Source organism: Chlamydotis macqueenii, chromosome 10 (assembly GCF_036417535.1).
Source record: "Chlamydotis macqueenii isolate bChlMac1 chromosome 10, bChlMac1.mat, whole genome shotgun sequence".
Lineage (NCBI taxonomy): Eukaryota > Metazoa > Chordata > Aves > Otidiformes > Otididae > Chlamydotis > Chlamydotis macqueenii.
Genome location: NC_141565.1, coordinates 8,264,051 through 8,291,989, shown reverse-complemented (window position 1 = coordinate 8,291,989; position 27,939 = coordinate 8,264,051). Strand labels below are relative to the sequence as shown.

General features: G+C 38.1%; 2 protein-coding genes across 3 annotated transcripts; both read left to right on the top strand.

The window, feature by feature from the left end:
• The first annotated feature begins 6,524 nt into the window (after positions 1–6,524).
• Positions 6,525–10,246, top strand: SELENOK (selenoprotein K). Of its 2 annotated transcripts, XM_086755924.1 has the most exons (5): positions 6,525–6,670; positions 7,182–7,272; positions 8,008–8,088; positions 8,754–8,846; positions 9,947–10,246. In XM_086755924.1, the coding sequence occupies exons 1-5, from the start codon at positions 6,556–6,558 to the stop codon at positions 9,948–9,950; spliced, it is 384 nt and encodes a 127-aa protein (XP_086612050.1). In that variant the 5' UTR covers positions 6,525–6,555; the 3' UTR covers positions 9,951–10,246. The 2 variants fall into 2 exon arrangements, with proteins under 2 accessions (XP_086612050.1, XP_086612052.1); XM_086755926.1 differs by lacking the exon at positions 9,947–10,246 and having other exon boundaries at positions 8,754–8,850.
• Positions 10,247–11,473: 1,227 nt separating this feature from the next.
• Positions 11,474–21,279, top strand: ACTR8 (actin related protein 8). Its single transcript, XM_086755792.1, has 13 exons — positions 11,474–11,681; positions 11,910–12,080; positions 12,977–13,087; positions 13,322–13,426; positions 14,052–14,225; positions 14,779–14,872; positions 16,785–16,917; positions 17,241–17,394; positions 17,910–18,005; positions 18,613–18,753; positions 19,159–19,423; positions 19,750–19,913; positions 20,604–21,279. The coding sequence occupies exons 1-13, from the start codon at positions 11,559–11,561 to the stop codon at positions 20,745–20,747; spliced, it is 1,875 nt and encodes a 624-aa protein (XP_086611918.1). The 5' UTR covers positions 11,474–11,558; the 3' UTR covers positions 20,748–21,279.
• Positions 21,280–27,939: the final 6,660 nt, after the last annotated feature.

Here is a 27,939-nt window from a genome sequence, read left to right as displayed (position 1 = left end):
CACATCAGCACACATTGCAGGCTTCACAGCAAGCCCATCTTCCCAAACACCCTCTAACAAATAATAATTGTGTGTTTTTTAAATATTGACACCCATTTAAAGGTTTTTTGATTGCATTAACATATTCCATTAAAATAACTTTTCAGAAGACAAAAATTGATCTTAATACTCCAACACAACCATAAGAGCTCTTAAGAACAATGTGTCAACTGTCACATCACTGTTTTATTCACCAAATAGATTATGGAATTGCCTTTATCCATCTGCTTCTGATAAGTACCTTAACTGCTATTCTTATTTTGGTTGTGGAGTCTGAAACCCTTGAAGAAAGTTCAACACCTAAAGCTGTAGATCAAGTACCAAAGATGCCTCTAGCAATAGTCAGAGCCTTTTTTAATCCATCACCTTACTTGCATCACCCTTTCTAATGCGGTAATGGTCATACACAATTTCCATGGACAAGTCTATATTGCCAGCTGTTATGCTGCAAAGAGGTTTCATTTGCTGAAATCCGGTAAGATTCCAGAACTGCATACCCACATTACACCTTTACCAGCAGCAAAGTTCATGCCAGCTGCCAGTCCCTGGTGTGTATAGCATATAAACATAGAGGTAAAAGCCCTGTGTCCACACTGCAGGAGTGCTCCAGCTGCTTTGCAAACTCAGCCTTGGTTGATCACAAGGGAATCCAGTATTAGCACAACAGAAGGATGCTCAAGTGCCTTCCACAAGACTCCAAATGCAGACACAAAATTCCAAACACACAGTAAAGCAGATTTGCATCAAGAAGAAACATTCCTGCTCACTCAGTCATCAGTGTAGACACAACCCATGCACACCCAGCAATAAACACTGTCCATATCCTAGCTGCATATATTTTCAGGGACAAGTGCCATTTCAGTTGAGATATGAGAAGAAACAATTAATGAGTTTGACTTTGTTCTTTAAGAATATTTAACAATTTAGCAGTAAAGGTGCTTATATTATTTATATTGATCATATTAAAGAGAGTAACATAATCAAGAAATGTAATTCATATATAAATATGTCAGCAAAAATCTCCCAAGAGCTACAGCTGGAGACAATACTGATACTCAGTAGAACTGGATTAGGCTGTGGGACAGAAACTTTCTGATAAAACCAACCACACTACATCAAGTGTAGGAGCACAACGAACAACAACCAGCTCTCTAATAAAAACAACATGCATACAAATAAGAAATTAAGAACTTGACTAATATTCAGTGATTCACATTTCTTTTTTTTTCCAGAAACATGTATCCCTCAGCACAGACATTCCCAAAACTCACTCCTACTAAAAAAATCTAATACCTTTCCAGCTATAGCTTCACACACCCACCCCAGCTATCCCATGAGGCACTGCCCACACAAGGCTCATCTGAACATCAGTGAGGCCAGAGGATTCCATTACATGCTCTGTGTTGTAGTCATCTCAGACAATAAAGATGAATGACAAGCAGTAATGCCTTGTTGGAATGTGAGTCTCTCCAGCTTCCTGTCCCTTTTCACATTGAGTTCTCAGTCATATAGCCCATACCTCTCCCACCAGGTGGCTGATCAGAAAGTTCCAGCTATCTACAAGCAGCTCCGCAGCATCAGTGAGCTAAAGCCTTTTTTCCTCCTCAGAGTGTATTCATAACCAAGCTATCACCCAAAATAGACAGTCTAACGTATGCCAAACATTTAATAGATCATTTCCAGATAACAGGAACACATCATGCGCCTTTACAGGCCCCAGAGAGCACAATCAACATAAAATGGATTGTTAATCAACCTTTTGAATGAAACCAGGTTTATTTAGATATCATAACGTCTGGCATTTAAACTGCTTGTCTTTTTTTTTCCTTCAACATATTTATTTTTTCCCAGCCTTTAAAACACCTCTCCCTGCCTTGCTAGTACCACAGTGCTAAACAAACCAGTGCAAGCAAATTTTTTGCATGCAGATAAGAGCAAAATCACAGCAGAAGACTATGACATCAGTTAAATCACATTGTCACATGCAGCTGATGTCATGCCTTGGTCTGTGAGCTAAACAATCAGAGATAAGCCAACAATCCAGATCACACCATCTGTCTTAAATTCATTCCTGTGATTAATCATTCCTTTTAATTTCTAAGGATACCACAATAGGATAATTATGTCATAGTTGGTATCAAATTGAAATCTGGGAAGTTAAAATAGCCATATGACATCTGTACAAGTGCTTACAAGCTATCTTTACAAATAGGATTTAAAAAATATAAGAACAGCAACGAAAAAAGGAAAATCCCTATTTTGAACATTTACTCTTCAAATTTAATTACATTAAATTTTACTTTTCACTAAACAGAAAGCCCATTATTTTTAAATTAGTTCAAAAAAGAGGAGAAAAAAACATGCAAAAACAGGCACTATGTGTGTGCATACATTCACAATCCCATCTCATCAGGTACGCGACAAATCACATTCTCATGCATTAGCAGAAAGCATAACAAGGCAGAGGATATTTGCCTTAAATCAAAATGTCAAAAGAGTCTAAAATTGCTTCTGTTTCTTCTACCTAACAGATGCAAGCAAAGCACATCCTCAGGAAATTAACACAGGTATGAGAATCAGCAAGTCAAATCTATTTTAGGCTTTGCCATTAACTTGCTGCATAGGTTTGGGGATGATAATTTTATTTTCAGTTGGTCAATGATCATCCACTGATCATTATTTTTCCTGCCTCCTATACTTCAAAAAGCAATTACACTTATTTATGTTCATCTTTTTTCATTTATACCAAAATATTTCTAACAGTACCACTAACAGATTTGGAAGCCTGCTATTCCACAGCTGAGTTCTCAGCTTCTCCCCAGACTATCAGGAAGGAGGAGTGAGGGCGATTACTAATAAAACCCAAACAAAGCCTCCAGTCTTTCCCATTATATAATAATCATAGGTAAATTTACTTACAAGCATCTCTCCAACTTTACCTAAGACCCTACCAATACAAGACTTCTAACAAGCTCCCCAAACAGTATACATCTGTGTATTTAAACATTGGTTCTTAATCCAGTAAGAATCTGCCACTTAGGCATAAGTGTCTAGTGGCACTGGACTAAAGATTTTTGTGTAAGCGAGAATCCAAACACATTATGACGAGCTCAGCAGAAATCTTGCAGCGTAATTAACCAAAGAGATTGCGTTATTTCACACTGAGGCTGCCACCTGATGGATATTCAAAGTATCAGCACCACTCAATTACCATGCATGAAACACAGGTATTTCTGCACTGTGGTCAGGTAGTTTCACTCATTACTGAACATGCTCTTTTTCTGCCTGAACAGAAAATTTGGCAGACTATTCACCCTCCATAGAGGAGTGTGGAAGTTTCTTTCTGGACTCTCATTTAAATTTAAATTGAGGACCAATTATTTAATTCTACTGTGGGCTGAAGCCTTCGTTATTAAGGAGGATATGTAACATTTACAGAGTGTTTTGGCTTTCTCTTTATAAGGATATGCTGTTATTTAAAGAAATACAAAAGCACGAGACAGTCCCTTTGGCATTCTTCCAGCCTATATTTGCTTTCAAACTGTTACCTGTACTAATTTTGCACTAAAGCCTCATCATGTTTGTTATTCACGTATCAACAAACAGTATTAAAAAAAAAACCAAAAAACAAAAAACCAACCACAATTCACAGACAAATTCTGTTACTAGAACATTTAGTCTCTGTCCCAGCTCGGGGCGGGGGGGGGGGGATAGTTCACAGCATTATGAGCTTATTTTCTTGACCTGATTTTATGTTGAGGTAAGAGCTGCTGACTTTGCAAAACGTATCTTCCAGCTGAAATCTGCACAAGATACTTTTAACTCAAACCCCACAGTACACAAGGATATCCTTGTCTGAGGCATATAAGCAAATAAGATGCTATAAAAATAACTGATTCATGGTTTTGATAATTCTGATGCAAAAATAGAAAAAGTTACTAAAGCACAGTAACATGTTGCTCAGACACCAGTACTTAGCTATTAATACACAAATACACAAATTCACAAGGAATCAAACTATACAAGTCTACATCTGCTCATATTCAGGTTCACTATTATGTTTCTGTCTAAACTACGGTGAAAAGTTTGGATTGTGACATTTGTTTTGAAACTAGCAAGAGTCAGTTTGTGTATGTTGCCAACACATCACAGTGCCTCCTTCACTGCTACTTACCACCATTATCTTCCCATTGCCATCCTCTCTCCTTTTGTTTTCCTCTTGGTAAATGTTGTATCTACAAGTTGTGCAACAGTTTTTTAAACATGAAATAATTTGTTGATTTGTCTCAAAGCCTAGTGAAAATAAAACAAAGTATATTTAGTAAAATTATTTAAAAACAAGACTAACATTTCATATGTTAGCATACTAATACAAAGGTATGCATTTGTCATACACTTCCCTTGAGTATGTTATTTTCCTATTATTTGACAATACCTTTTTTAAGTAATGTTTTTACTTTCCTTATGAACTCAGTGTTTATGTAACAGCATTGCCTAGCGTACAGTATCAGATCTACTATGAGTTCCATAAGTTAAAAGTACACCAATACATCTTTCTTCCAGTTTTTGTTCCATTTATTTAGTTTCACTGAGAATCTGAAAACCATGTTCAAATTACTTACGGATTGAATATACTTACATAGGCTATGTTTTGTAGTTTGTAAACTGAAACCGATCCAACTACATTTTACTGCTAGTTGAAAAAAATCATCATAAACATAGCTAAGAAAAAGGATAGATGTTGTCCCTGAATAATGTTAACATACTGCCTGCATTTATATCCATTATGCACTATAAAGCACCCACTATTTTCTAAACACTTCTGTACCTCCCCATTTGAGTGGTAGATTATCTAGCTCTTATATATTAATGATACACATTTATTTTATATATGTTATGTCACGGTTTAGCCCCCCCTTAGCAGCTAAAATACCACACAGTCACTCACTCTCCCCTCAGTGCCCTCCCACAGTAGGACAAGGAGGACAATCAGGAAAGAAAAGAAGTCAAAACTCATGGGTTGAGATAAAAACAGTTCAAGATAACAACAGAATAAAAGAAAACAGAGATGGAAAACAAACAACAGAAAAAGCCCAATAACAGAAAATACTTAAGCACCTAATTTACAGTACAACAGCTCACAGCATATCCTGAAGCCCAGCTCCCTCCCAAAAAGCAGGAGCCTCTGCCCAGATGTGTGTCCCCCCGCCCTCCACCACTTTTATACTGACCATGGTGTCACCTGGCATGGAGCAGCCGTTGGGCTCATTTGGGGAACTGTCCCAGCTGTCAGCTAATTAGTAACCTGTCCCAGCTGTGTCCCCAGCCACAGGTGCCCCAGCTCCAGCTCCTCTCCCAGCTCAGGTGAAAATTAACTCTGTCCTAGCCAGAACCAGGGCAAGTTGTTACAGATACTTTTCTTCCACAATTTTATTCAGTTGTTAGCAAGAGTTCTTTCTGTAACATCAAACTTTAATAAACACCTGTCATCTGTAAAAAATTTTTTTACTAGGGGACAACTAAATTGTCAGAGACATATTATATTACAATTTCAACTTCAGACAACACTCTTGTGTTAAGAGGTTTAGCAAAGGACTTTACATCAGTTATTAGGAAGACGGGTCCTGCTGTTGTCTCCCAGCAGAATTACACATCCTTTGTCTACTAGTTTAGTTTAAAAGAGAGAGAAGGCATTATATTAAGTTTGTCTATATAGTTACCTCCAATTTTACATGCATGGATTCCTCATGAGAAGAAATGCTAGCCACGATCTGCAGGGCAAAGTTTTTTATAAAAAATAAAACAAATTAAAACTAATGCTCAACTTTGAGATGAACATTCCCAGTATAATGGGAATATACATAGTCACATACCTGTCATTACATGAAAGGAACAAGAGCTCCCTTTGGAGAGCAGCTTTAAGTAAATATCTGCATTTAGTCACATTTCTAACATTACTACAGAGAGTTACCAGTTTTAATATTCCATGAGAGAAAATTGCAGGGATGGATGAGGCTTTCTCAACATCTATGGAAAACTGAAGCAGCAATAAAGGACAAAAGCGCTAGCTTTTACACGGGATGCAGCAGAAGTTAGCTATGGAAGAGTACTAACAACTCGTAACTTTTATGAAAGCTACCCTGGCATCCTGCAAACCGGGGTTACTGTTTCCTGTTACCGTTGGTAAAATCACACGCTTCTCGTGCAGGGCCCGAAAGTTCAGACACAACTTCACCCAGCGGTGTAAGCACTAAAATAAATGTATTTTGGCAGAACCGCCCGCTCTGAGGCAGAAGAGGCCGCACCTGACCACCGCCCGCTCCAGGCCGGCCAGCCCCTCAGCGCGCTAACAGGGGGCTTCACCTCGCTACTGTTACTATGGCAAAGGAAGCAGGAAAACCAGCACCGCCCAGCACCGCCCAGCACCGCCCCCGGCCGCGGCGGGACCGCCCCGCGCCGCCACCGCCCCTTTGCCCTCAGCCCCGTCAGCCGGAAGCGAGGAGCCGCCCCCAGGGCATGGCACCGCCTTCACCGGCCCCTTCTGGGCATGCGCCTCCCGCCCGCGCAGGCGCAGCGGGGCCGAAGGCCGGTGACAGCGCAGGGGCCGCCGCCATGGTGTACATCTCCAACGGTGAGGGGCGGCCGGGGGGGAGCGGGGCAGCGAACGGGGAACGGCTTGGGGGGCTTGGGGCCTGCGCTGCCTCCGTGGCCCCGGAGGGCCCCGCACAGCCCCCTGCCCGGAGCGAGCATCCGTCTCGCCCGCTGACAGATCAGTTCCGCGGCCTGGATCCGAGCCGTGGGTGCTTCTGAGCGGCTAAGGACCCCGAAAAGTCGAAGCGCGTTCTGCGTACGTCGTGAGCGCAACAGGGAAGCAGCTTAACCGCGCATAAGGAAACGGAGTGTCGTGGTGTTTGCTTGTAGCTTTACCTGGAGGCAGTGTCTGTTCGGTGGTAGTGATTCTGTTCCTTCAAGCACTTGGGCAACAACACCCTGTAGGGAGTGGAACCTGCGACCGTTGCCCATGAAGTGTAGTTTCTCCATCCCGTTTGCGAATCTGGACTCAGCAGATATGTTTGTGTGCTTTATACTGTACTGTCACATACTGGACATCACTGGGTGTTTTGTATCTTGATGTGTTACAGGACAAGTTTTGGATAACCAGAGTCGGGCTCCTTGGCGTTTGTCAATGATAACAGATTTCTTCTGGTCGATAGCAGATTTTGTGGTTCTCTTGTAAGTAGAAATCAATTATTTTGATGAGCTTTATTTTAGATTTGTCATAGGTAAAGCTATTCAGTATCAGTAACACAACAATAAAAATGTTAGATTTACTCTTTAGCATACTGTATCTGCTGTCCCTAAAACATATGTGAATGTTTTCCTATGACTACGTAGTTATCAAGCACTTTTAATAAAAAGAAGAGTGTGAGAAAAGTGATACTAACTGGCAGTTCAAATGAGTTTTCTAACACTTCTTCCATTTTAATACTATAAAAAGCAAAAGCATATACTTCTGTTAAGCAGATAGTTTCTGATACCCGATCAAACAGTTAAGATACTATTTGGAGCATTTCTACTGGTGACAAAAGATCCTGGCTCTGTAAAAATAGTCACACGGCAGTTATCACGAATTTACAGCTCCAGATCAAAGCCAGTTAAGAAACAAAAAGTTCTTTTGAAGTATTCAACAGTCCTTCATTATTTCAGTTACAGGTTTACACTTTGTGCATTTCTTGCACTTTTTTTTTACCAGAAAAATAGATTTTATAGTTTGATCCTTATTGTAATTTGGAATTACTTCAGATTTATCTTCATATGCAGGAGAAAAAATTGCCAAAATACATTAAACAAGAGTAATCTTGAGAAGATACACTGTTCATTCCTGAACACTATTTGTTATATTGTAATAAAAAAAAAAACAAACTAGATTTAGCAATCAATTCATCTGAATCCTGTTTTGTTTTACAGTTTCCAGAGCATTATTCAACCAGATTTGAGAAGAAGAGGCTACACATCTTCCTCCTATTCTGGATACAATGATGGAAGAGGGTATTTTTTTCATATTCACACTAGTTCTGATTTTTTTTTTTGCTATCATGGAAAAATGAAATAATGCTTTCAGATTACAGTTGTGATTTGCATTGAATCTAGTAATTTAAGAAGACTAAAATGTTTACTTGCGGTATTTTGTCTGAAACTCATTGATAACCATCCATAGCTCTGGAGAGTTATAATAACAGTATAGTCTAACTCTCACTGAAACCTGCCTAATAGACAATGTGTGTCTTTGTTTAAATTCTTTTACTAGACTTGCTTATACTCAGCATTTGATTTACATTAAATCAGTCATTTCATGTATTAGACTGCCTGCAGATAAAGCAAAACACTTTGTTACAGGGATATCATTCTATAAACACTATAGTTACTGCGTTTCTTTGTTCTTATGGTTTGCCTGACTTTTTTGTAGGACTGTGTAAAAGCTTGTTAGCTGTAACTTTCTCTTGTGAGACAGGAATAATTAGAACAGTTTGCAGAAGATAATTTCTGTGAAAGGGGGGCTGGGGTTTCTTTACAGCTTTTCACATGAAACTCAAAACAACATTTCCGTAGGTTATAGCTTCATAATTACTATCATTTAGAGACAGTGTCATTCTGCTTCTAGTTTAAGTTTAATGCCAATTAAATAGATACTGTTTTCCTTACTTTCTTGTCAGGCCTCCAGCACATCCTCAGCGTAGAATGGGTCGAATAAATCAGTGGGGTGCAGGCCCCAGTCCACCACCAATGGCTGGAGGTGGATGAGGAAGGTAATTCCAAACGTGCTATATTCTGCTTTGAGTTTTTTTTCTTTAAATAACAGTGATAATTTAAGGTTAAGGTAGCATGCAGCGTTTTGTCCTCCTTTTGCAAAAGTTACCAAAACAGGAAGAGAATCAAAGTGGTGAGATACTTTCAGTAAAGGAGGAAAAAAGGAAGAGAGGTATTTAAAAGGCTTTGGCTCAGAATTGGTGAGCTTCTACTTTTAATTGCATAGAAGCAGATATACAAACTGTAGCAAAGATTTTTGAACACACACGATAAGAAAATTGTTTAGAACTTTTCCATTTTTTTGGCTGCAAGTAGTAACTGAAACTTAGTTTGCATTTCTAGTGGTTATCATATGACATGAGGTTCTTTGTTTAAAATAGATACTTATCAATACAAAAGAAGGAAAACTAATAAAGTTGCTAAAAGACTATTAGCTATATTACTGTAACAGGAAAAATATTTTTACTATGTAAATCTTTAATTCTAGTTGAGCATAAAAATCAGAATTGCTTAAAAATGGGGGCAAAAACAATTTAAAAAGCCATGGTCTTTAAGTTTCTTACAGCTGCCTGAACTTTAATTCTGGTTTCTTAATTAGTTTGGCTGGTAGGAGTTTCATTTAACACAATGTATATATAGTATGGGTTGATTTACTTCAAGAGTTAAGTAAACAATCCTTTTCATGAGTCACTCCCCAGTCCTCTACCATAATAAAAGTTAAAAGAAAAACACATGCAGATGGTTAATACCTTTCCTACCTTGTAGGAAAAAGTTCATATTTAAAAAAAAGCATATACACCAGTATTTCAGTTCCCTAGAAAACAAAAATATAAGCTTTTTCCAACGATTTTTTTCTTTAAATTTGGATATATATTTTTTTTCTGTTTGACTAGACATGAGACCAGCAAAGGCTGTGGGGAGGGCTTCTGGGTAATAATGGCAATGTGTGATCTGCTCAGGAATAGGAGTTTCCAAGCCTTTATAACATGTCTCATTTAGCTAAGTTAAAAACAATTTTATTCTAATTGTTCCTTAGTTAAGGCCTTGCTACAAGAGAGAAAATTGTCTTTAAATGTACTATAATTCCTTTACCTTTTAGGTAAACGCCTGCTGAAAGGGCAGGCAGAAGCATACACATTTGAAAGATGAAAGGGGAGAAGAGTTTTGTGGTGGACCAAAGGAGTTTGAATGGTGTGAATGTGTATGTCTAACTGGAAACTGTTCTGTGATATGAGCAGATTAATGAAGCTGTACTGGGAACTCCTTCTTCAAGGATCCAGTGTAACTGAAACACAGTTTTATTAAATACATGTTTACTGTCTAAAGTCTTTGTATAGTTTCTGAACATTTTACTGTAGTTGCAAAGTAATAAGTAAATTATATTTGGCTTGTCACAAGGCTCATTTTCTCATCATTTTTAGAAAAAAAAAAACTTATCTGAAGTACAGTAAGCCATTTTCTGTTCAAATGAGGAAGAATGCATATTTATATTTGATACAGAAGGTCCCTCAAGAGTCAAATTTAAAGCACTGCTTCCTAATAAATTTTGTTAATTTACTTTATGTCATTAATAACATTTTGTACTTTGCTGTGTTTCCATTATATTAATGATACTCTAACAACACTTTAAAAATGCAACTTACAAACTACTTTGTTTTACAATCCTTGCCTTTTGCAAACTCACTTCCGTAAGAAGGAATGGGTTTTATAACATGCTTGTGTTATAAGCACCACTTGAAACAGCTTCCTGCTCCACTATAAACTTGCTCAAATGTATAAGCATATTTGCTGTACAAGTTTTGGCAAGACTTTTTTCAATACATTTAGGTTTTGTTGTTATTACATGAAGAAAAGTGTAGTGAACTCAAATACCGAGTGCTAACACAGAAGAGTTACTTCCTTTCAAACAGTAACTACCTTTTAACTAATTACCCATTTCAGGATGGGAGTTTCTTACCCTTGTTCTTGGGTTTTGTTTGGGTTTTTCTCTCCAGTTGCAGAGAGCTGTGTCTATTAGAGACAAGATTAGCTGCCAAAAATACAGATTGAATTAGCTTTTACTAGGTGCCACTGCAAATATTGTACTTAAACCTCTCAAATAATCTCTTTAGCAGGAAATTATAACATCTGACAATTCTCCTTTGTTAACATAGGCGCCTTTTGCTAGCTGGTTATGGTGAAGTCACCCCTCCAGTGGCTCCCACTCTTGCTACACCCCAGCAGTCTCACGGACGGGTCTGCCTTAAGCCCATCCAAACGTTGCATCTTGATAGCTCCCGCTCACGGATCAGTTGTGTAGTCATCGTTGGTTCTTCACGGGTGTATCACACGTTTATCAGCTGTGCTGTGGTATTTTCATAGACAGTACTGTACCGCCCTCCTCACCCGCAGTGACAGCCCAGCTGACCGGGTTTGGCTGCCGCCGGCTCCCCGCTTACCGCTGCCCGTCCCCTCGGCGCAGAGACCGGCGGGCTCCCCCCCCCCCCGACCCCGCTGCGAGCCGAGCCGAGGCGGCCCTGGGCAGGCACCGGTGCTGCTGAGGGGACGGCCGGGCCGGCGGCCCTCTCCTCGCCGAGCCCCCCCAGCTTCGCCTCCCGCAGTACCTGAGGGGCGGCGCCGACCGCGGGCCCGCCCGCTTCCGCCCCGCGCTGGGCGCCGGTCGGGCCTCGCAGGAGCGGCTTCCGCCTGGCGCCGCTCGGCCGGCGGGGAGCATGACCCAGGCGGAGAAGAGCGAGGCGGAGAACGGGAAGGACAAGGAGCGGGACCGGGAGCGTGAGCAGCGCGGTGTCAAGCGGCCCATCGTCCCCGCCGCCGTGCCCGAGTCCCTGCAGGAGGTGAGGCCCGGCCCGGCGAGCGGTGAGGGGCTGCCCGCGGCGGCGGCTTCTGGGGGCCGTGCTCCTTCCCCGCTGGCCGAGCGGCTGCGCCGCGGTTGGGGGCCGGGGGGCGGGCCCGGGCTTTTAAAGGCCTGGGCGCGGGCGGGGAGGGGACGGACGCCGGGGCGGCTCCAGGTGGGTGCGGGCAGGGAGATCGACTGACTGCCGTGCGCGTTGTGGTGCTTTCAGCAAATACAGAGCAACTTCATCGTGGTGATACACCCCGGCTCGACCACCCTGCGGCTCGGGAGGGCCACGGACACGCTGCCCGTGGGCATCCCCCACGTCATCGCGCGGCGGCACAAGCAGCAAGGACAGGCGGCCTACAGAGACAGCTGGCTCCTGCGGGACGGGCTCAACGTAAGCGGGGCCACGCACCCGTGGCGCGGCCTCGAACCTGCTAAAACGGATGGCTGAACTACGTGCTTCTAGGGCTTCTTAGTTGTGGAATGCCTATCTTCCCCCATGTGATATGTTTTTCCCTCAAGACAAACTTTTTTCCCCTTTGAATGGGATGCCTTTCCTTTTACGTAGATGCCACCTTATTGAAGTCAGTAGATTTGCGCCAGTCTGTGTTAGGGCTTTATTTGTTTTGTTTACAATGAACTAGATCTAATAAATGGATAGGTTGAAGGTTTGTACTCGTTGATTTCTCCGCTCTGCAGTCTGATACCACGCACAGTGTTTCTGTTTATAGAATGACAACTGCAGAACTGGGATTGGACTGCTCCATTTGAATGTGTTGGTTACAAGTTGGCTTGTAACTTGGATAACATAGCCAGTAATTTTAGTCTAACCTGCTAAAAAAATATGTAGTGATCTTACTCATACTTTCAGTCTCTACAAAAAAATCATTAATCAAATTATTGTGTCTAATATTAAACTTCACCTTTAAATAACTGAGATCTATGTAAACATTTTTGCTTCTGCTTAATATTTCTGTAGTTAAATAGGTAATGTCCTGAGCTCATCACTCTGGAAATGCAGTCCAGCAGCCATTACAATCAGTTAAAAGATTCAAGTTGACTTAGACAAATAGATGTTGGGAACTCTAATATAAAAAAAAAAAAACCTAAAACTAGTTTATTTAAAAACAAGCATATGTTCATTGTACAATGTGCAAACCTTCCATCCTTTCTATGTCTCTTAACTACAGTAATGATTTAATTGTTTAGTAATAGCTTCAGTATTGCCAGCATACAGACATGTAGTTAGAAATTAAGTATTTAGTTTGCCTATTTTTGGGTTTTGTTTAGAAACCTGAAAGTACTGAGCAGAGACAAAATGGCCTTAAAATGGTGGACCAAGCAATATGGTCCAAAAAGATGTCAAATGGTGCAAGGCGTATCCCGGTATCACCTGATCAGGTAAGTCATTCTTAAGATTTTATTAAATTGTTCATTCATGTAGTCATTTGGTGTGATGCTGTATTTTGGTGGAGAAGAATAGATGCCCTTTAAACAGCAAATATGGGTAGTGCTATTGTGTGACCTAACTCTGAAGAACTGAGAAAATTAAGATTTAAAATGGTTCTTGGAGAGGTGCATAAAAAGTGACTGGTAAAATATTTATCAACAGTGTTTGTTTTGATTACATTTCAGGCCAGGTCATACAACAGACAGATGAGGCCAGCTATTTTAGATCACAGCTCTGGGGCCAAGTGGACAAACACATCAAATCATCCTGAATTTTTGGTAGGAGAAGAGGTAAGGTTCATTTTCATGCTGAAACAAAGCTTAGTATTATGTTTTAATGCAGCTATTTAATCAGTAGCAGTTTGCTATATGTTAGTATGTATTGAAAGGCACAGGAATTTAGTCAGGGAGTACCTGAGAAGCTTTACTATGGACTAATGTTTTTTATTATTCAACAAGACCAGAGAGTTTCCCTCATTTGCCTAGCAAGTAACCTTGATCCTTTGCTGCTATAAATGAGTGTTTCAGCAGGACTGAGAACTTTGCCAATGTGGTATAATTCAGAGAAAAGGCAAGAAAGCGATAAAAGGATCAGTACATGAAATTAGGTATTCACGAGCTTCAAGGAGTCTCTAAATTATTTTAGTTGCTAATTTGAGATAACGGAAAAATATACTGTTATATTCATAGTAGATGTCCATAGATATGAAAATTCAAATAATTTAAACCATGTATTTAATGTCTCTTTTGTTTTAATGCTTTATAATCAAGCCCTGTTAAAAAAGAAATCTACTTTATTGTTGTCACATCGGTCTGGGTGCTGCTGTATGTCTTGTATCTGCTTCTGAAATATTTTTCTAGTATTTACTCATCTTTTGGGAAGAACAATGCATACAACATTGTCTCTTATTTTCAGGCACTGTATGTTAACCCACTAGATTCTTACAATATACATTGGCCTATTAGAAGAGGGCAGTTGAATCTGCACACAGGACCTGGTGGCTCCCTCACTGCAGTATTAGCAGACCTTGAAGTTATATGGTCACACGCAATACAAAAATATCTGGAAATACCATTGAAAGACTTAAAGGTGAGCTGTGAACACATTAACCTGGGCTGTAGCCACTTCTGTAAACGTTACTGTAAAAGAGAAGCAACTTGCTGTTATTGTTAGCCTCTTACTGGTGGTTTTCTTAAAGAACGAATTATTTCTGCTGGTGAGCATGGTTCCTAAGACTTCATTTCGACTTTGTGCATATCTTTAAGACAAAAATTGTTAGTACAACTTCTATCAAGGAGGTTTGGAAATCCCATTATAGAATTTTCATTCTTACTCTGTTTGGGGTTTTTTTGTTGGCTAAAAAGGAGGCAACTGAGGAATGAGTGCCTCATACTTACATAATTTCTTCTCCTTGCTAAGTAGGTGTTTTTCTCATATCTGATGTACTTCTAAACATCGTGGTGACCTCTAAACTCTTAAACTTGGTACTTATTTTGTGTTTTAAATTATTAAAACCCTTCCCATAATTTTGCTTCTTTTAATAACTTTTGTATTATGCTTTTTTTCTTAGCATCAGGTATTCAAGAATGTAAAGAGAAACTTAATTTGAGAGCTGGCTTTAATCTACTGTTCTTATCTTTAGTACTACAGATGCATTTTACTAATTCCAGACATCTATAATAAACAACATGTGAAAGAACTGGTGAATATGATCCTAATGAAGATGGGCTTCTCAGGTAAAACCATACATAAGCAAGCACTTAATGATTAATAATGTAAAGACTTATTTTTTTATTTACCTTTAAGGCACATTTTTGCACATCAGTCCCAGTTTGGCTGGGACTAGCGCCTTTCATCTTTCACTATTCCCAGAACTGTTGTCTCTTTTAATGGGGCAAAATGGTTGGCTAGCATTGAAGCAGATTTCTTGGTTTGCTATTAGGTATTCCACCGCTGGGCTACTCACTTCAGCTGAGATAAAAGTAACAACAGCCTGATTTATTAAGTATTTCTAAAGTGCACAATGTTAAGTCCACAGAGTATCAAGATTCTTAGACTTCAAAAGAGCAGTATATGATGTAAGATGCTGCTGCTGTCCTCTCCACAGGATGACATAATAGGAGGTTTCAGAGTCACTTAAGTGCATACAGTAAATATAGAAGAGCAACACAGTTTTTAAAAAATATCCAAGCAATTGTTAGCTGCTTCTGTGTATTTATTTTTAGACTGGAAAGCCCTCTGATGAAAAAGAGTAATGCAGTTGCCTTTCAGTTAAACTGCTGGAAGTTTCTGACTAGTCTTCTGGAAAGAATTGCTGTAGTCTTAGTCATCTTTCTCTGATTTCACATGTAGAGAAAACAACTGCAAGTCATTACAGAAGGCACAGTAACCCAACTATATGGAGCATACTTAATTTGCAATAATCAGAGTAGTAGTACCTTTGGTGCTGCAAAGCCCTTTTTATATTAGATATGCAAGGAAAGAGGCTTAAAAAGTGGACAGGAATAATAAGTTAAATGATAGAGACTAGTAAGTGAATTGTAAGATGCTGGCAATTAATACTGCTGCTGTTTAATAATTAATCAGTCTGAAGTGCAAACAGTTCCCAAGTATTACTCTCAGCAGAATATGTTCTTAGATATTATTGCTTCCCATCCGAAAGAATTAAGTAGGTGTTAAATAAACACTGCTAAAAGAGAGACTGATCTAATGAGATCTGTTTTGTTCTCATGCATATAATATATTTGATTTGTTTCATTGTGTTAAAATGAACAATCTATATTGGCTATTAGTTTTAGGCTTTGATCAGAATGGTTCTAAATCATACTTTGATTCCTCCTCAGTTTTTATACAGAAGTCATGTGAACAGTACCTAATAGTACTACTATGTAAAAATGTCCTGGCACTAGGATAGAGGAATTTGCAGTTGAAATGTGTTAGCTTTAGAAAAACAGGAAGAATACTACAAAAAAAAATTACAAAGCTTCATATTCATCTAATACATGAAAGTGAAAATTGGAAAGTATATTAGTAACTCTTCAGAGTGCCATTCCCTAAATAAATTGAAGAGCTGAACTAAGTATACAGCATATCTAAATTTTCTTAATCTGTTTTAAAACACTTGCCTTTAAAACAGTACTCCTACTTAGTTTTTGTCTACAAAGCATAGCTCAGTTGGGCTATTCTTTTCCTTCATTGACTAGAAGGATAGACTGAAGGTTGTGATATAAACAGAAAGGTACTCTTTTACAGAGTTAAAGGTGGATTGAAAGGAAAGCACACAGTGAAATTGGACCTTGTTTTATAACTAAAGAACATATCTAAAATGGTAAAGGTAGTGATACTTGATTAAAACTAGAAAAAATTAGGAAAATGCTTCATGTGCATCTGATAACCAAGACTCTGCAGTGCTGCTTACAAAAACAAATGAAGTCTGGAGGCAGTAGCTTTAAACTTGCAAAAAATAAGACTGTTTGAATAGGACCTCTTTAGGAGCCTACCCAACAAATAAGTCTCCCCCACCCCATCTTCACTAAATATACAAACTTTCAGTCCAGAGTCAGGCTGTTAGTAGATGTCCTTTAAATGTCAGCAACATGACTCTGGAGCTTGGCATAAATTGGAATTTTTTTTTCCTCATATTGCTAGGAATTATTGTACACCAGGAGTCTGTCTGTGCTACTTTTGGAAGTGGTTTAAGCAGTGCGTGTATAGTAGATGTGGGAGATCAGAAGACAAGCGTTTGCTGTGTAGAAGACGGTGTTTCCCATCGCAACACCAGGTATCTTCTAATAGGCAGAATTATTATAAGTATAACTTAGTTGCTTACCAAAGACTTGACTTTAAGAACAAGATTTTATACATAGGCTTTTTTTTTACTGTGAGCTGCATGACAGGGTCATCATGTTACGGGTATGAACTTTAAAGAATTCTGACATCTTTAAAAGAAGAAAACAGGCAGAACAGATACTGTGCTCTGCAAACTATGAGGAAGTCATGATCATAGCATGTCTAAAATCTTGCTTGTATTCCTGTGTATGCTACTGTAAAAGGCCAGTATTTGAGCAAATTAATAAAATAATCTTTTTCTTCTCTGTGCTTTAGGCTATGCCTTGCATATGGAGGATCTGATGTGTCAAGGTGTTTTTACTGGCTTATGCAACGAGCAGGATTCCCATATAGAGACTGTCAGTTAACTAATAAGTTGGATTGCCTGCTGCTTCAGCACTTAAAGGAGACATTTTGTCATCTAGACCAGGTGAGAAGGGAAAATCAGGTCTCCCAGTAAGTTTTTTTCCTTTACAGAATGCTACTCTGGGGAACACTTTTTTACAATTGCTTGTAAATGGAATAAAATGTGATATTTCACTCAGTGGAATACTGGCAAAAACTTGAAGTCTAAAGCTTCTCCAGCTTTTGCAACTTCTTTTATTTTTCTTCTGGTTAAAAGAATCCCAACTCTTAGAAAGGTACTTTGTTCTTATTACTGAAAGAAGCTGATAGTAGCTGCATATTTGCTGGTTTTCAGCTTCAGTTTTGTAAGATCTGCCAGCAGGTCTCTTCTTTCTGCACAAACCCTCATTTTAGAGGCTTAGGCACGTAGAAAGCTGTTTTGGCAGATTGTGCTACAAGGAAAAAGACTTTTAAAAGAGTTCAAGAATAGGTAAATGAAATTCACAGTCTGAAGAGCTTTGTTACTTTCTGTTGTTTCCTACAGTTGAAATAGATATAAAAGATACAATTTTTTTTTTTTTACATTGCTTTTGACCTTAGGATATTTCTGGATTGCAAGACCATGAATTCCAGATTCGTCATCCTGATTCTCCAGCTTTATTATACCAGTTCCGATTAGGAGATGAGAAATTACAGGTGATTTTTAAAGTGGTTTTTTTTTTTTTTTAAATTACAAGAATGATATTCAGCAGTCAGGCTCAGGGCCTTACTTGTATTGTATTAGTCCACTGCCACTATGCCCACGTGATTTATGCATTGTTCTTAACATATGCTTGTTGATAGTTTTAAAATTAATTCCTACATGTATGAATGGGCCTAATGCAGCACTAGTGGATAAACAAGACTTCCTAACTAGCTTTAGCTAGAATGGTTTTTGCTTCAATTAAATATGATTATATTTATCCTTCAAGGGCAAGGAATGAGTACTCATTTTGCAAGTTTTTCACCTCACATTGAATTTTATGATTTTGTAACAAACTGCATTTGAATACTTATTTATCATACAATGCTAGAATCCATAAAGAAATCTATATACCTGTATAAATGTATGGTTTGGGGATTTTTTAATTATACAAAGCTGAAGAGACTTTAGCCCTTTACAAAAGTATTTGGAAAAAAAAAAAAGTCTATTTAATTTAATTTTCAATTATGATAGAAATAGAACAAGCTTTTTCTTTTTTTACAGTAAATAACAAAAAAAAAAACTATGTAGTAAAACCATGCCAAATCTCTCATTCTTCAGGCTCCAATGGCTCTGTTTTATCCAGCAACTTTTGGAATTGTTGGACAAAAAATGACAACTTTGCAACACAGGTCACAAGGTGACCCTGAGGATCCTCATGATGAACATTATCTGCTAGCCACACAAAGTAAGCAGGAGCAGGTGTGTGAATGCTCATTTTATTTTTCATTAAGTATTATTTAATTGGGGAATAAAATCAGGACTCATTAGCTCATCTCAGAAACCAAAGTTTTTTATCTGGGCCAGAGGCATTAAAAATAAATGTGAAGTAAGGAATTACTGATGTCTAGACAAGTCCTTAATTAGAAATGTTTACTTGCAGAGTCAAAGAGGGCTTCATATTATGGCATTGATATATCTGATGGAGTTCAAAATAAATCTTACTTTGAAAGTAAGGCTTAAAATAAATAATACAATGCTTAACCTTTCCGTGCAAAAAGGTGACAAGAACTACAGTGGTGTTTAGTTAAGTCGTAGTATTGTTCTGTAACCTACGGAAGAGCTTTTTGCATTTTTCATAGTTCAACTTGTTTTCTCATTTTTCAGTCTGCAAAAGCTACGGCTGATAGAAAATCTATGTCGAAGCCTGGTGCATTTGAGGGAGACTTGAGAGGCCAAGCCTCAGACGTTTCAGAGAGGATCTACCCGCAAGAAGTGGAACTGGGATCTTCCCAGAGTGATTGTATGATATCTGGAAATGATTCAGAGGAACCTTTAACTGCACACATGTCCAGGAAAACAGCTATTTCTCAGTTTGAAGGCAAAGCCTTAGGCCTTGACAAAGCCATTCTTCATAGTATTGACTGCTGCGGTAAGAAATTACATTATTACAATTCTGTAAAATATGCATGTCAGGCCATGTGGACTTATGGTAACTCCTATATTTTATCAAAGTAACATGTATGTCCCTAGGTTTTCATCATGTCTAGAGTAGCTACACTGTTCCTTATACTTGCATCTTTGCTGAGGTTTCTTCAGCTAGATGTTTTGAATCTCCAAGGAATAGAAAAATAATTTTTAAAGCAAACATTTACCAGTTTCTGTCTGGTTTGACTTGCATTAAGTTATTTATAATACAAATACAGGCCATATTAACTTTAAGAAACAGATGTATTTCTATATTTCACTTCATTCCAGCATCTGATGATACAAAAAAGAAGATGTACAGCTCCATCTTAGTAGTGGGAGGAGGCCTTATGTTTCATAAAGCTCAAGAGTTTCTTCAACACCGCATTCTCAACAAAATGCCACCTTCTTTTAGAAGAGTTGTTGAAAATGTTGAAGTCATCACAAGACCTAAGGTATACTGTTTATTGATAGCTAAATGGTTAATAAACTATGTTTGGTTGAAATCTTCAAAAGATTTTTTAAAAAATCTATTAGTTCAAAACCACAGATTACTTGCTTATCTGAGGAGATTTAGGAGAGCTTTCAGCTCATAATGTCGCATTCTCCAATTACAGGCAGAAAGTTAGAGGTGTAGCAAGAGCATTACTAGTATTGATCACTGAAGTGTTTATTAGCTAAAGGCCTTATTTCTAAAGAAGCAGTTAGTGCTGGCCCATGAAGTTAATTTCTTGCTGAGCAGACAGGTTATGTAAGGGTTTTTTATTACTGTTAAGGTAAAAAAAAAAAAAAAAGTATGGCATTACAAGAGCAAGTTTCATTTGGCATTTATCAAGCAAAACTTGTAAAATCAAAACTTCAGTATTTTTCAGAGCCTCCATTGCTCAGGGCAGGATTTTCATGACATGCCTAGAAGGCTTTGTAAAAAAAAAAAAAAAACAAAAGTTACTTCTATAAACACCTCAGATATTCTTTCTGTATTTTTATCTCACTTTTTTCATGAATAATTTTGAAAAACTTTAAATCTTTGGGGTGAGAGGAGGAGAAAATATGTGGTGAATAATGTTGGAAAAATTAGGATACAAGTTTTGAGAACTATGCAGATTTACACCAGTGATTGAACACAATCTATGTTTTGAATTTAGGATATGGATCCCCGCTTAATTGCATGGAAAGGAGGTGCAGTTTTAGCCTGTCTTGATACAACTCAGGAGCTCTGGATATATCAGCGAGAATGGCAGCGTTTTGGTGTCAGAATGTTACGAGAGCGAGCTGCGTTTGTATGGTAATGGATACGTTCACAGTGGAACATGATTAACTGAGGATTCCTTTACCCAAATGCCCCATTTTTCCACTGCAGATGGATTGATCTTCTGCTGATGTATATTTTTGTCTTTTACTAAAACTAACTTCAACTGCGATCTTTGCAAAAGTGGCACAAGTCTTCAGCATTGCTATACTTTTTTTGAATTGTATGCATTGAATTCTGTATACAGAGTATCACAGTCATCTCCAAATTCACTACATGTATATTATGTAGGTTATGTATATTAAAATTGCACAGTGGGAATATGAGGTATTAGATATTGACATGGCAGATGTTAAGCCAAGATTCATTCCAGATACCTGTACACAGAAACAATAGCTGAAGAATGCATGCTGTGTGTGGGTTTAATGCCTTATTCTGATTCATACTCTAACGTTACCAAGAGATGAAATTGTTATATTAGCAATCGTCAAGGAAGAAGTTACATGGAGACCCAAACTACAATGCTGTTTGTATTTTGTTTATGCAATAAATTATATTACTCAGTGAAAAGACTTAAGAATTTGGAAATGGAGTATTTTTTCTTGTCTGTTCTCATCATCAAAAACTCTTGCTAGCTTTTCATGATCCATTATAGTTATCCACTCCTTTCCCTGTTAAAAATCCAATATCATGCACTCAAAAGAACTAGATGCATTTTTATATAGCTACCATCAACCTCAATCCTGTGGTACAGGCACACAGGCTTTTTCTCCTAACACATATTCCTTAGTTACAGAAGTGCTATTTGTTGGGTTTTTTTTCCTTCTGTAATGAAGGCGCCTGCCACCCTCAGATCACACCTCAAATCCATATCTGCAATTATAATCTAGATTAAAACTATTAAAACACTTCTAGTAATATAGTAAATATCAAAGATTAATGAATGTAGTTTCTACAAAGCACATAACAAAGAGCTGACTTCCCTTTAATCTGCTTTCGCTAAAAGTTCTGAAGAAAAAGAACTTGCCACCCAAATTATGCTGTAATCTTAAAGTATTTTACTATAACTCTGTTTACATTCTTGTATTTTATTTAAGACTAGGACTTTGGGGCTCTCTTTTATTGAGGACAGCAGACAATACTTCAAATTTTACTCTGGCAAGATTAGAGGTCATTGCTGGGTGTGTTTTTTGGGGGGAGAAGGAGGCATTCCCTTCAAAAAAAGGGAACACATGACTGTCTGGTATTTACACAAGCGGTTCCTTCTGACTGATAGTTTTATTTGAGTACGAATTTCTTAGTTTGCTACCACAGAAATGTTTTGTTCAGGATGTATTTCAAATAAGTAAGCCTCTATTAAATATGGCCCAGTAGCTACAGTGTCCTACTGTTTGTTCAGCTATTGACTTTTGTCCTTGGTTTTATAAGACTAGAGCTCAATATCCAGACAACTCTTAATTTCCTATTTCTTGCCCTGTGCTGCATTGCATGAAACAGAAAGGTCTCTGCTGAAGTTCTCAATGTCCTTCATAAGACAGTATTTTGGATAGAAGTTCAGAGCACTTGGTAAAGTGTGAGGTGAACTCACCTCATTGAAAGAAACAACCATATATTTTTGTACAGAGGACTGAACTGTCATGTCACTGCAGAACAGGTTAACTACAAGAGTGAACATATTTTCCATGTTATTGGGGTTTCTCATGTTTTTACAAGAAACGTTACATGCAGCAGTGGTAGGGTTTGAACTAAGGAAAATCACCCTTCCTGCTGCTGCTTTTTGAGCAGCAAGCCATTGTACAGGACTTTTTCAGCGATTCTCCTTTTCTCCTACATGGCTAGAGTAACATCAGTCTAGCAGCCCTCATGCAGGAGTTCAGCAAAAGAAAGGACAGTGTGATAAAACACAATTCTTCTGTATGTATAACCAGTACTTTAACACATAGCTGTAGCTGCACCTGATGGAAGAATTGCCTCCTAAATCAATCTGTTTAACACAAAAGACAACATATGCTTTCTTAAAATGTCAGTATTTCTAGAAACAATGTAAAAAAATTTGAATGGCATTCTGAACTGGTATGGAGGGGTTAACTCTGTGCCTCTTCCTTTTTCCTAGAAAAAAATAGATACCCTTGTATAAAAGTATGAAAAGTAAAAACGGTGCACTAAAATTAGAATTTAGAGTTCAGCTTCCCATCTTCATGATGAAATAGATCCAACTTTGATAACTTATCTGCACTTCATGTCTCCAAGAACGTCAAAAATTTAGCAAAACTGTTCAGTAGCTAGAACAGTTGGCAGTCTATTATACTGAGGGAGCAGCCTTACATCCTACACAGGTGAAGGCAGCAGAGGCATGACACTTAATCTGTTAGTTATTCTACAAAACTAATACTGTGGGAAAAAAAAAAGTGCTAAACAAACAAAAATTAAACAGCAAAATGCCCACATGACCCCACTTGATGTTTGCTAAATATGAAAAGGCTAACCAAAACTTGTCCACACTCTAAAGGATTCACTGTTTTCACAGGTGTTTAAGAGATTAAATATTTACTCTCCATTTAGGAAAAAAAAAAACCACAACAGAAGGAAAAAGGCTAGGCCTACATTAGCAGGTGGTGTGGTAGAATGGCAGAGACTACAAAGCAAAAGCAGTTTTAGTTTCCTGCACTAAGTATTTCAGGGGGAGTTACTGCAGCCTAAGCGCTAGTCCAGTCCTTGGCCTGCATACCCACCCATCAGTGGTTGCACTGTGTTAGACTCATTACGGCACATCTTCCAGTTTAATTTCAGCTGAGAGAATCAAGGCTGCACTCCTCAACCACCCTGCAATGTGAACCAAATTGCAGTGAGGCCGCTGGGCAATTCCCTTCAAAAGCACATTACTGATTTAAACTAAAACATTCATGTAGCCACATCTGGAGTTTCCTTGAGAGAGAGTTTCTACTGCAACTATACCTAAAAGGTAATCTCTTTCATATGATCTTATCTCATCTGAAAGGATGCTTGCAGCAAAACTCAAAGAACAGGAATTACAGAAATACCAAAGTTCAACAAAATGAGAACTCTTACCTCAGTCTGTGATGATACAAGCTACCACAGCAATAACACACACTATCACAAGTAGAGCAGCAAAGAGAAAATACAAATCTTCCAACTGAATTGACTTGAGGATCTCTAAAAGAGAAAGAACAAACACTTTGAAACAAGTCTTGCATAGCTAAAAAAGCTGTCTTCAGTTAACATATTATTGAAATGAGCATTCCCAATGTCCATGGAAGAGAAATTGTTCTAAAAGGTAATGCAAAATGGTTAATAATCACAGTGAGAACTGCAGAGCTGTTGAATAAGTTACTTAATTTTCTTTCCTGCTTTGAAAGAAACAAGACCTACTTGTCTGAATCTGCTCCATCCAAGTTCCTCCCATGTTTCTGGAATTTACCTCCTCCTGCAGCCTGATATCCCATCAGTTGTTCTCCTCATTTCCCTTTTGTTTAGAGTTTTACTATGAGCAATAGTTACAAAACAACTAATTCCTAAACTGCAGCATTACTGTATTAAGCATAAAACTTCAGCTTTTAATAGGAGGAAGATGAAAGGCAAAATTTGCCAAGGCTGGCGTACATAAAGTCACCTAAGACCAAAGTCACCCACTTTTTAACAGGATTTTGACATTCAAATATCTGTATACCAAAACATTTATTTTCCCAGGCTTTTGCAAACATACAGGGGAAAATCTGCTGAATATACAGGATACATAATGCAGCAGAAAACATTAGCAGTTTCCATTTAGTTTGCACTGATTATTGACTCAAGAATAATAAACACTCAACTAACCGCTGGCTTTCATCTGCACGCAGTTTGTTAGGTTTTCTGTAGGTTCTGGGCAGTCGTATCCACACTTAGCAAAGTAAGGAATTGTTTGAGAGGGGAAAAGAAAAAACAAACTGTAAAAGAATTCCAATACACAGTTAAATGGGATCTCAGCACAGATTGATTCCTTTCACGTATTTCCTTCTGTACTACGATTTGGGCTCCTGACAGGAGTACTGTGTTTCCTAAAACCATTACCAGATTTTCTTGAAAGACAGTTTCCTTATAAGAGATACAAATAACAAAAATGAAGAGAGATTCATGAGATAAGCAAGAATCTAAGAAAAGTCAGTGTAAACACATCAAGTATGTTTGCTTTAAGCTTTATAGCACAGGGACACTCTATAGAGCCACACAGCCTTAAATTACCACCGTGAGAAGAGGCTTGATAGCTACCAATTTGTAAGTAAAAAAAAAAACAAAAAATAATAAGAAAAAAATTAAGCAATATACTGTGCTATGCTTGTGTCCTGTTTGTTAGTCAGAATTAGTACAAGTCTTCACATCAATTAACAAAGCAAATACTCTTTTCACTGAGAACAAATAAAAAATGTTACTTATCTCTACAAAAATATCAGTGCTTTTGTCACTCCCTGGTATCCTCACAGAAATTCTAGTTTCATTTATGTAAAAATGAACAGGAATCCCAAAGAAGAGTGTGAGAGGAAGAAAAAAAAGTCAAAGACATTTATTACAAAAGGAGTCATTACTAAGTTAAATCAGATTTAATATTTAATTGCATTTCAAGTTGCATTTAATAGGCTTTAAAACTATTATATAGTCTAATATCAGAATTATAGATAGTGCATATATTTATCTTTAAATCTACTAGTCTAATAGAACAAAACAGGGTTAATATCGTAGTAGGAATTACAAGCAAGGTGTGTTTCAGGCTAGCGAAGCCTAATTAACTAGTTACTGCCTATTTTCTTACGTTTTCATGTTCATTGACTAATCTCATTCTGAACAAGATAATATTGTTTAAAAACATTCTTAAAAATAAATAATATAGGCTCAAAAAGAAAATAATATATTTTAACAGTGAACCAGAGTTGTTCTGAAAGCAAACCACAGTTTGCTGGACAGCTCTGATGATTTGACTTCAGTGGAAGCATATGCCTCCTCCTGTGCAAATACAGGAGAACTCAGAGAAATATGCTTTGAATTTATTATGATTTAACAGAAAAATAACTTCTGCTTCTATTTTTTTTTCAAGAAGTACTTCATAGTTTTAATACTCCTAAAGCAGTATTAAATATTCAAGCCCAAGACAGCTTGTTGTAAAATTCACTTCTAATTCTGCCTCTATTTTACAAAGAGTTATATTTGGAGTCCACAAACTTCCTGAGGGTTGAAAAGACTTCTGTTTAAAATTGTTAATAAGTATGTAAGTGATTAAATGGATTTCTGCTATAATTCTGTTTGTGATAGGCACCATACACCCTGCAGATGGCACCTTATGACCTAACAGAGTGTTCGTGCTTTCACTTGCTTCCCTGCAAGTCCAAAGTGTTAGTTACAACAGGGACCCCCTGCAGTTGCTTGAATTCAGGCACTGTTGCTTAAAAGTGTATGTGGTAAGATTATCTAGCCCATTAAACCCCCAACAGACTTAGAAACAGTAGTATTTAGTATTAATGACACATCTGCATGCTCCAATATGCAAGGAATTTGTTTAGTCTACTAAAGGTACTCTTGTTCATGTCACAGTGTACCAACCAGTAATTTAGACTAAATTCACCATCTCCAAGAAACCAGGAAAACTTCTCAATCCCATATTCATGGATTAAAATATAGCATTATTATCTAAATTAACCTGGACAGAATTCTCTAAATGCCCATTTTAAGGCCTTGAGCATGTGTTGTGGCTTAGCCCTAGTCACCACACAGTTTCTCGCTCCCCCTCCCCAGCATGATCAGGGAGAGAAATGGGAAGAAAGGAAAACCCATGGGTTGAGATGAAGACAGTTTACTAGAATAGCAAAGGAAAACTACAATAATAACAGAATAGAACGACATTAAAATATACAAAATGAGCGATGTATGTTTTCTCACCACCCAATGTCCCAATGACCAATACAGCCCGTCCCAAGCAGCGATCACGGAAACAAAACCGAGCAGCAAGCAAAGGAGTGAGAGAGAGACAGGAAGGCAGAGCGAGCAATGCCAGCGAGCGAGCAAGAGATACCTGCCTTGTGGGCAACCCTCACTTATATACTGAGCATGACGTTTATGGCACAGAATGCTCTCTTTGGCGGCCTGGGATCAATTATTCTGTCTCTTTCCCAGCTTCCTGAACATGCACATTAGCAAGTCCTGGACAGCCAGACAGTGTCCTTGGTCTTATTAGCAAGAATTCATACCATCAGGGTGTTTATTAATATTCTTCACACATGAAATCCAAAACACACCAGCTACTGAGAGGAAAATTAACTCCATCCCTGCCAAAATCAGGGCAGTACGATATCGGGAAATATTCAGAAGTAAGTCTTAGATCCTATTCAATATTCAGGCAAAGATTACATTGTGAAACACTTTTGAAGAGTCATTTTTTCTCCTGCAGTAGGATGTCTATATGTGTACATAGCACTCATTTCAATACAACTTTTGCTCTCATCTTTACAGCCTGTGAATTTAAATGGATATTTAAAATTTTAGCAAATGCATGATCTATGTGCATTTTTGCTAAAGTCTATTAAAATATGCATAAATGGATCCCTAAGCACCATATATTTTAGAAAGCACCATTCAAAATACATACTAGCCTGTTTAGCTCCTGCTCTGTGAAGAGTGGTTTTGACTTATTTTCTATCACCCCCCTTACTTCTATCACCATCTCCTCAAACACACACATACACTCACACAAAACACTCGCCACTTACATTATCTCCTTACATTATGTCCACCTGCTCTCCTGGTGGACAAGTGCCCTGGAGAACAAGCACCGAGCTGGTGCTTGTCTTTCTGTGGAGGCAGAGATCACCAGTTCTACAGTCATAGAGTAAAATGACCAGAACACTTTCTTAAAGCATCTCTAAACCCACAGGCAGCCTTAACAATTTCAGAGAAATAATAATAGTCCTGATGAATGTTTATTGAGAACTACACTGAAAAACTGTATAGCTAAAAGTGTAAATTCTTTTAAAATTGACATAAGAAGTATTTTTGCCTTTGAAAAACAATATCCATTTCTCTGTTGCTAAAACATAAATGGCAAGCAAACACAGAAACAAAACAAGCATGGCATGGGGAAAAAAAAAAACCCAAACAAACCACTGCTAAAGAGCTGGCTGTGTTTGAGTTCTCAGCTTTGATGACTGTGTGTCTATAAGAAGCTAGACAGATTTCAAAACACACTGAAA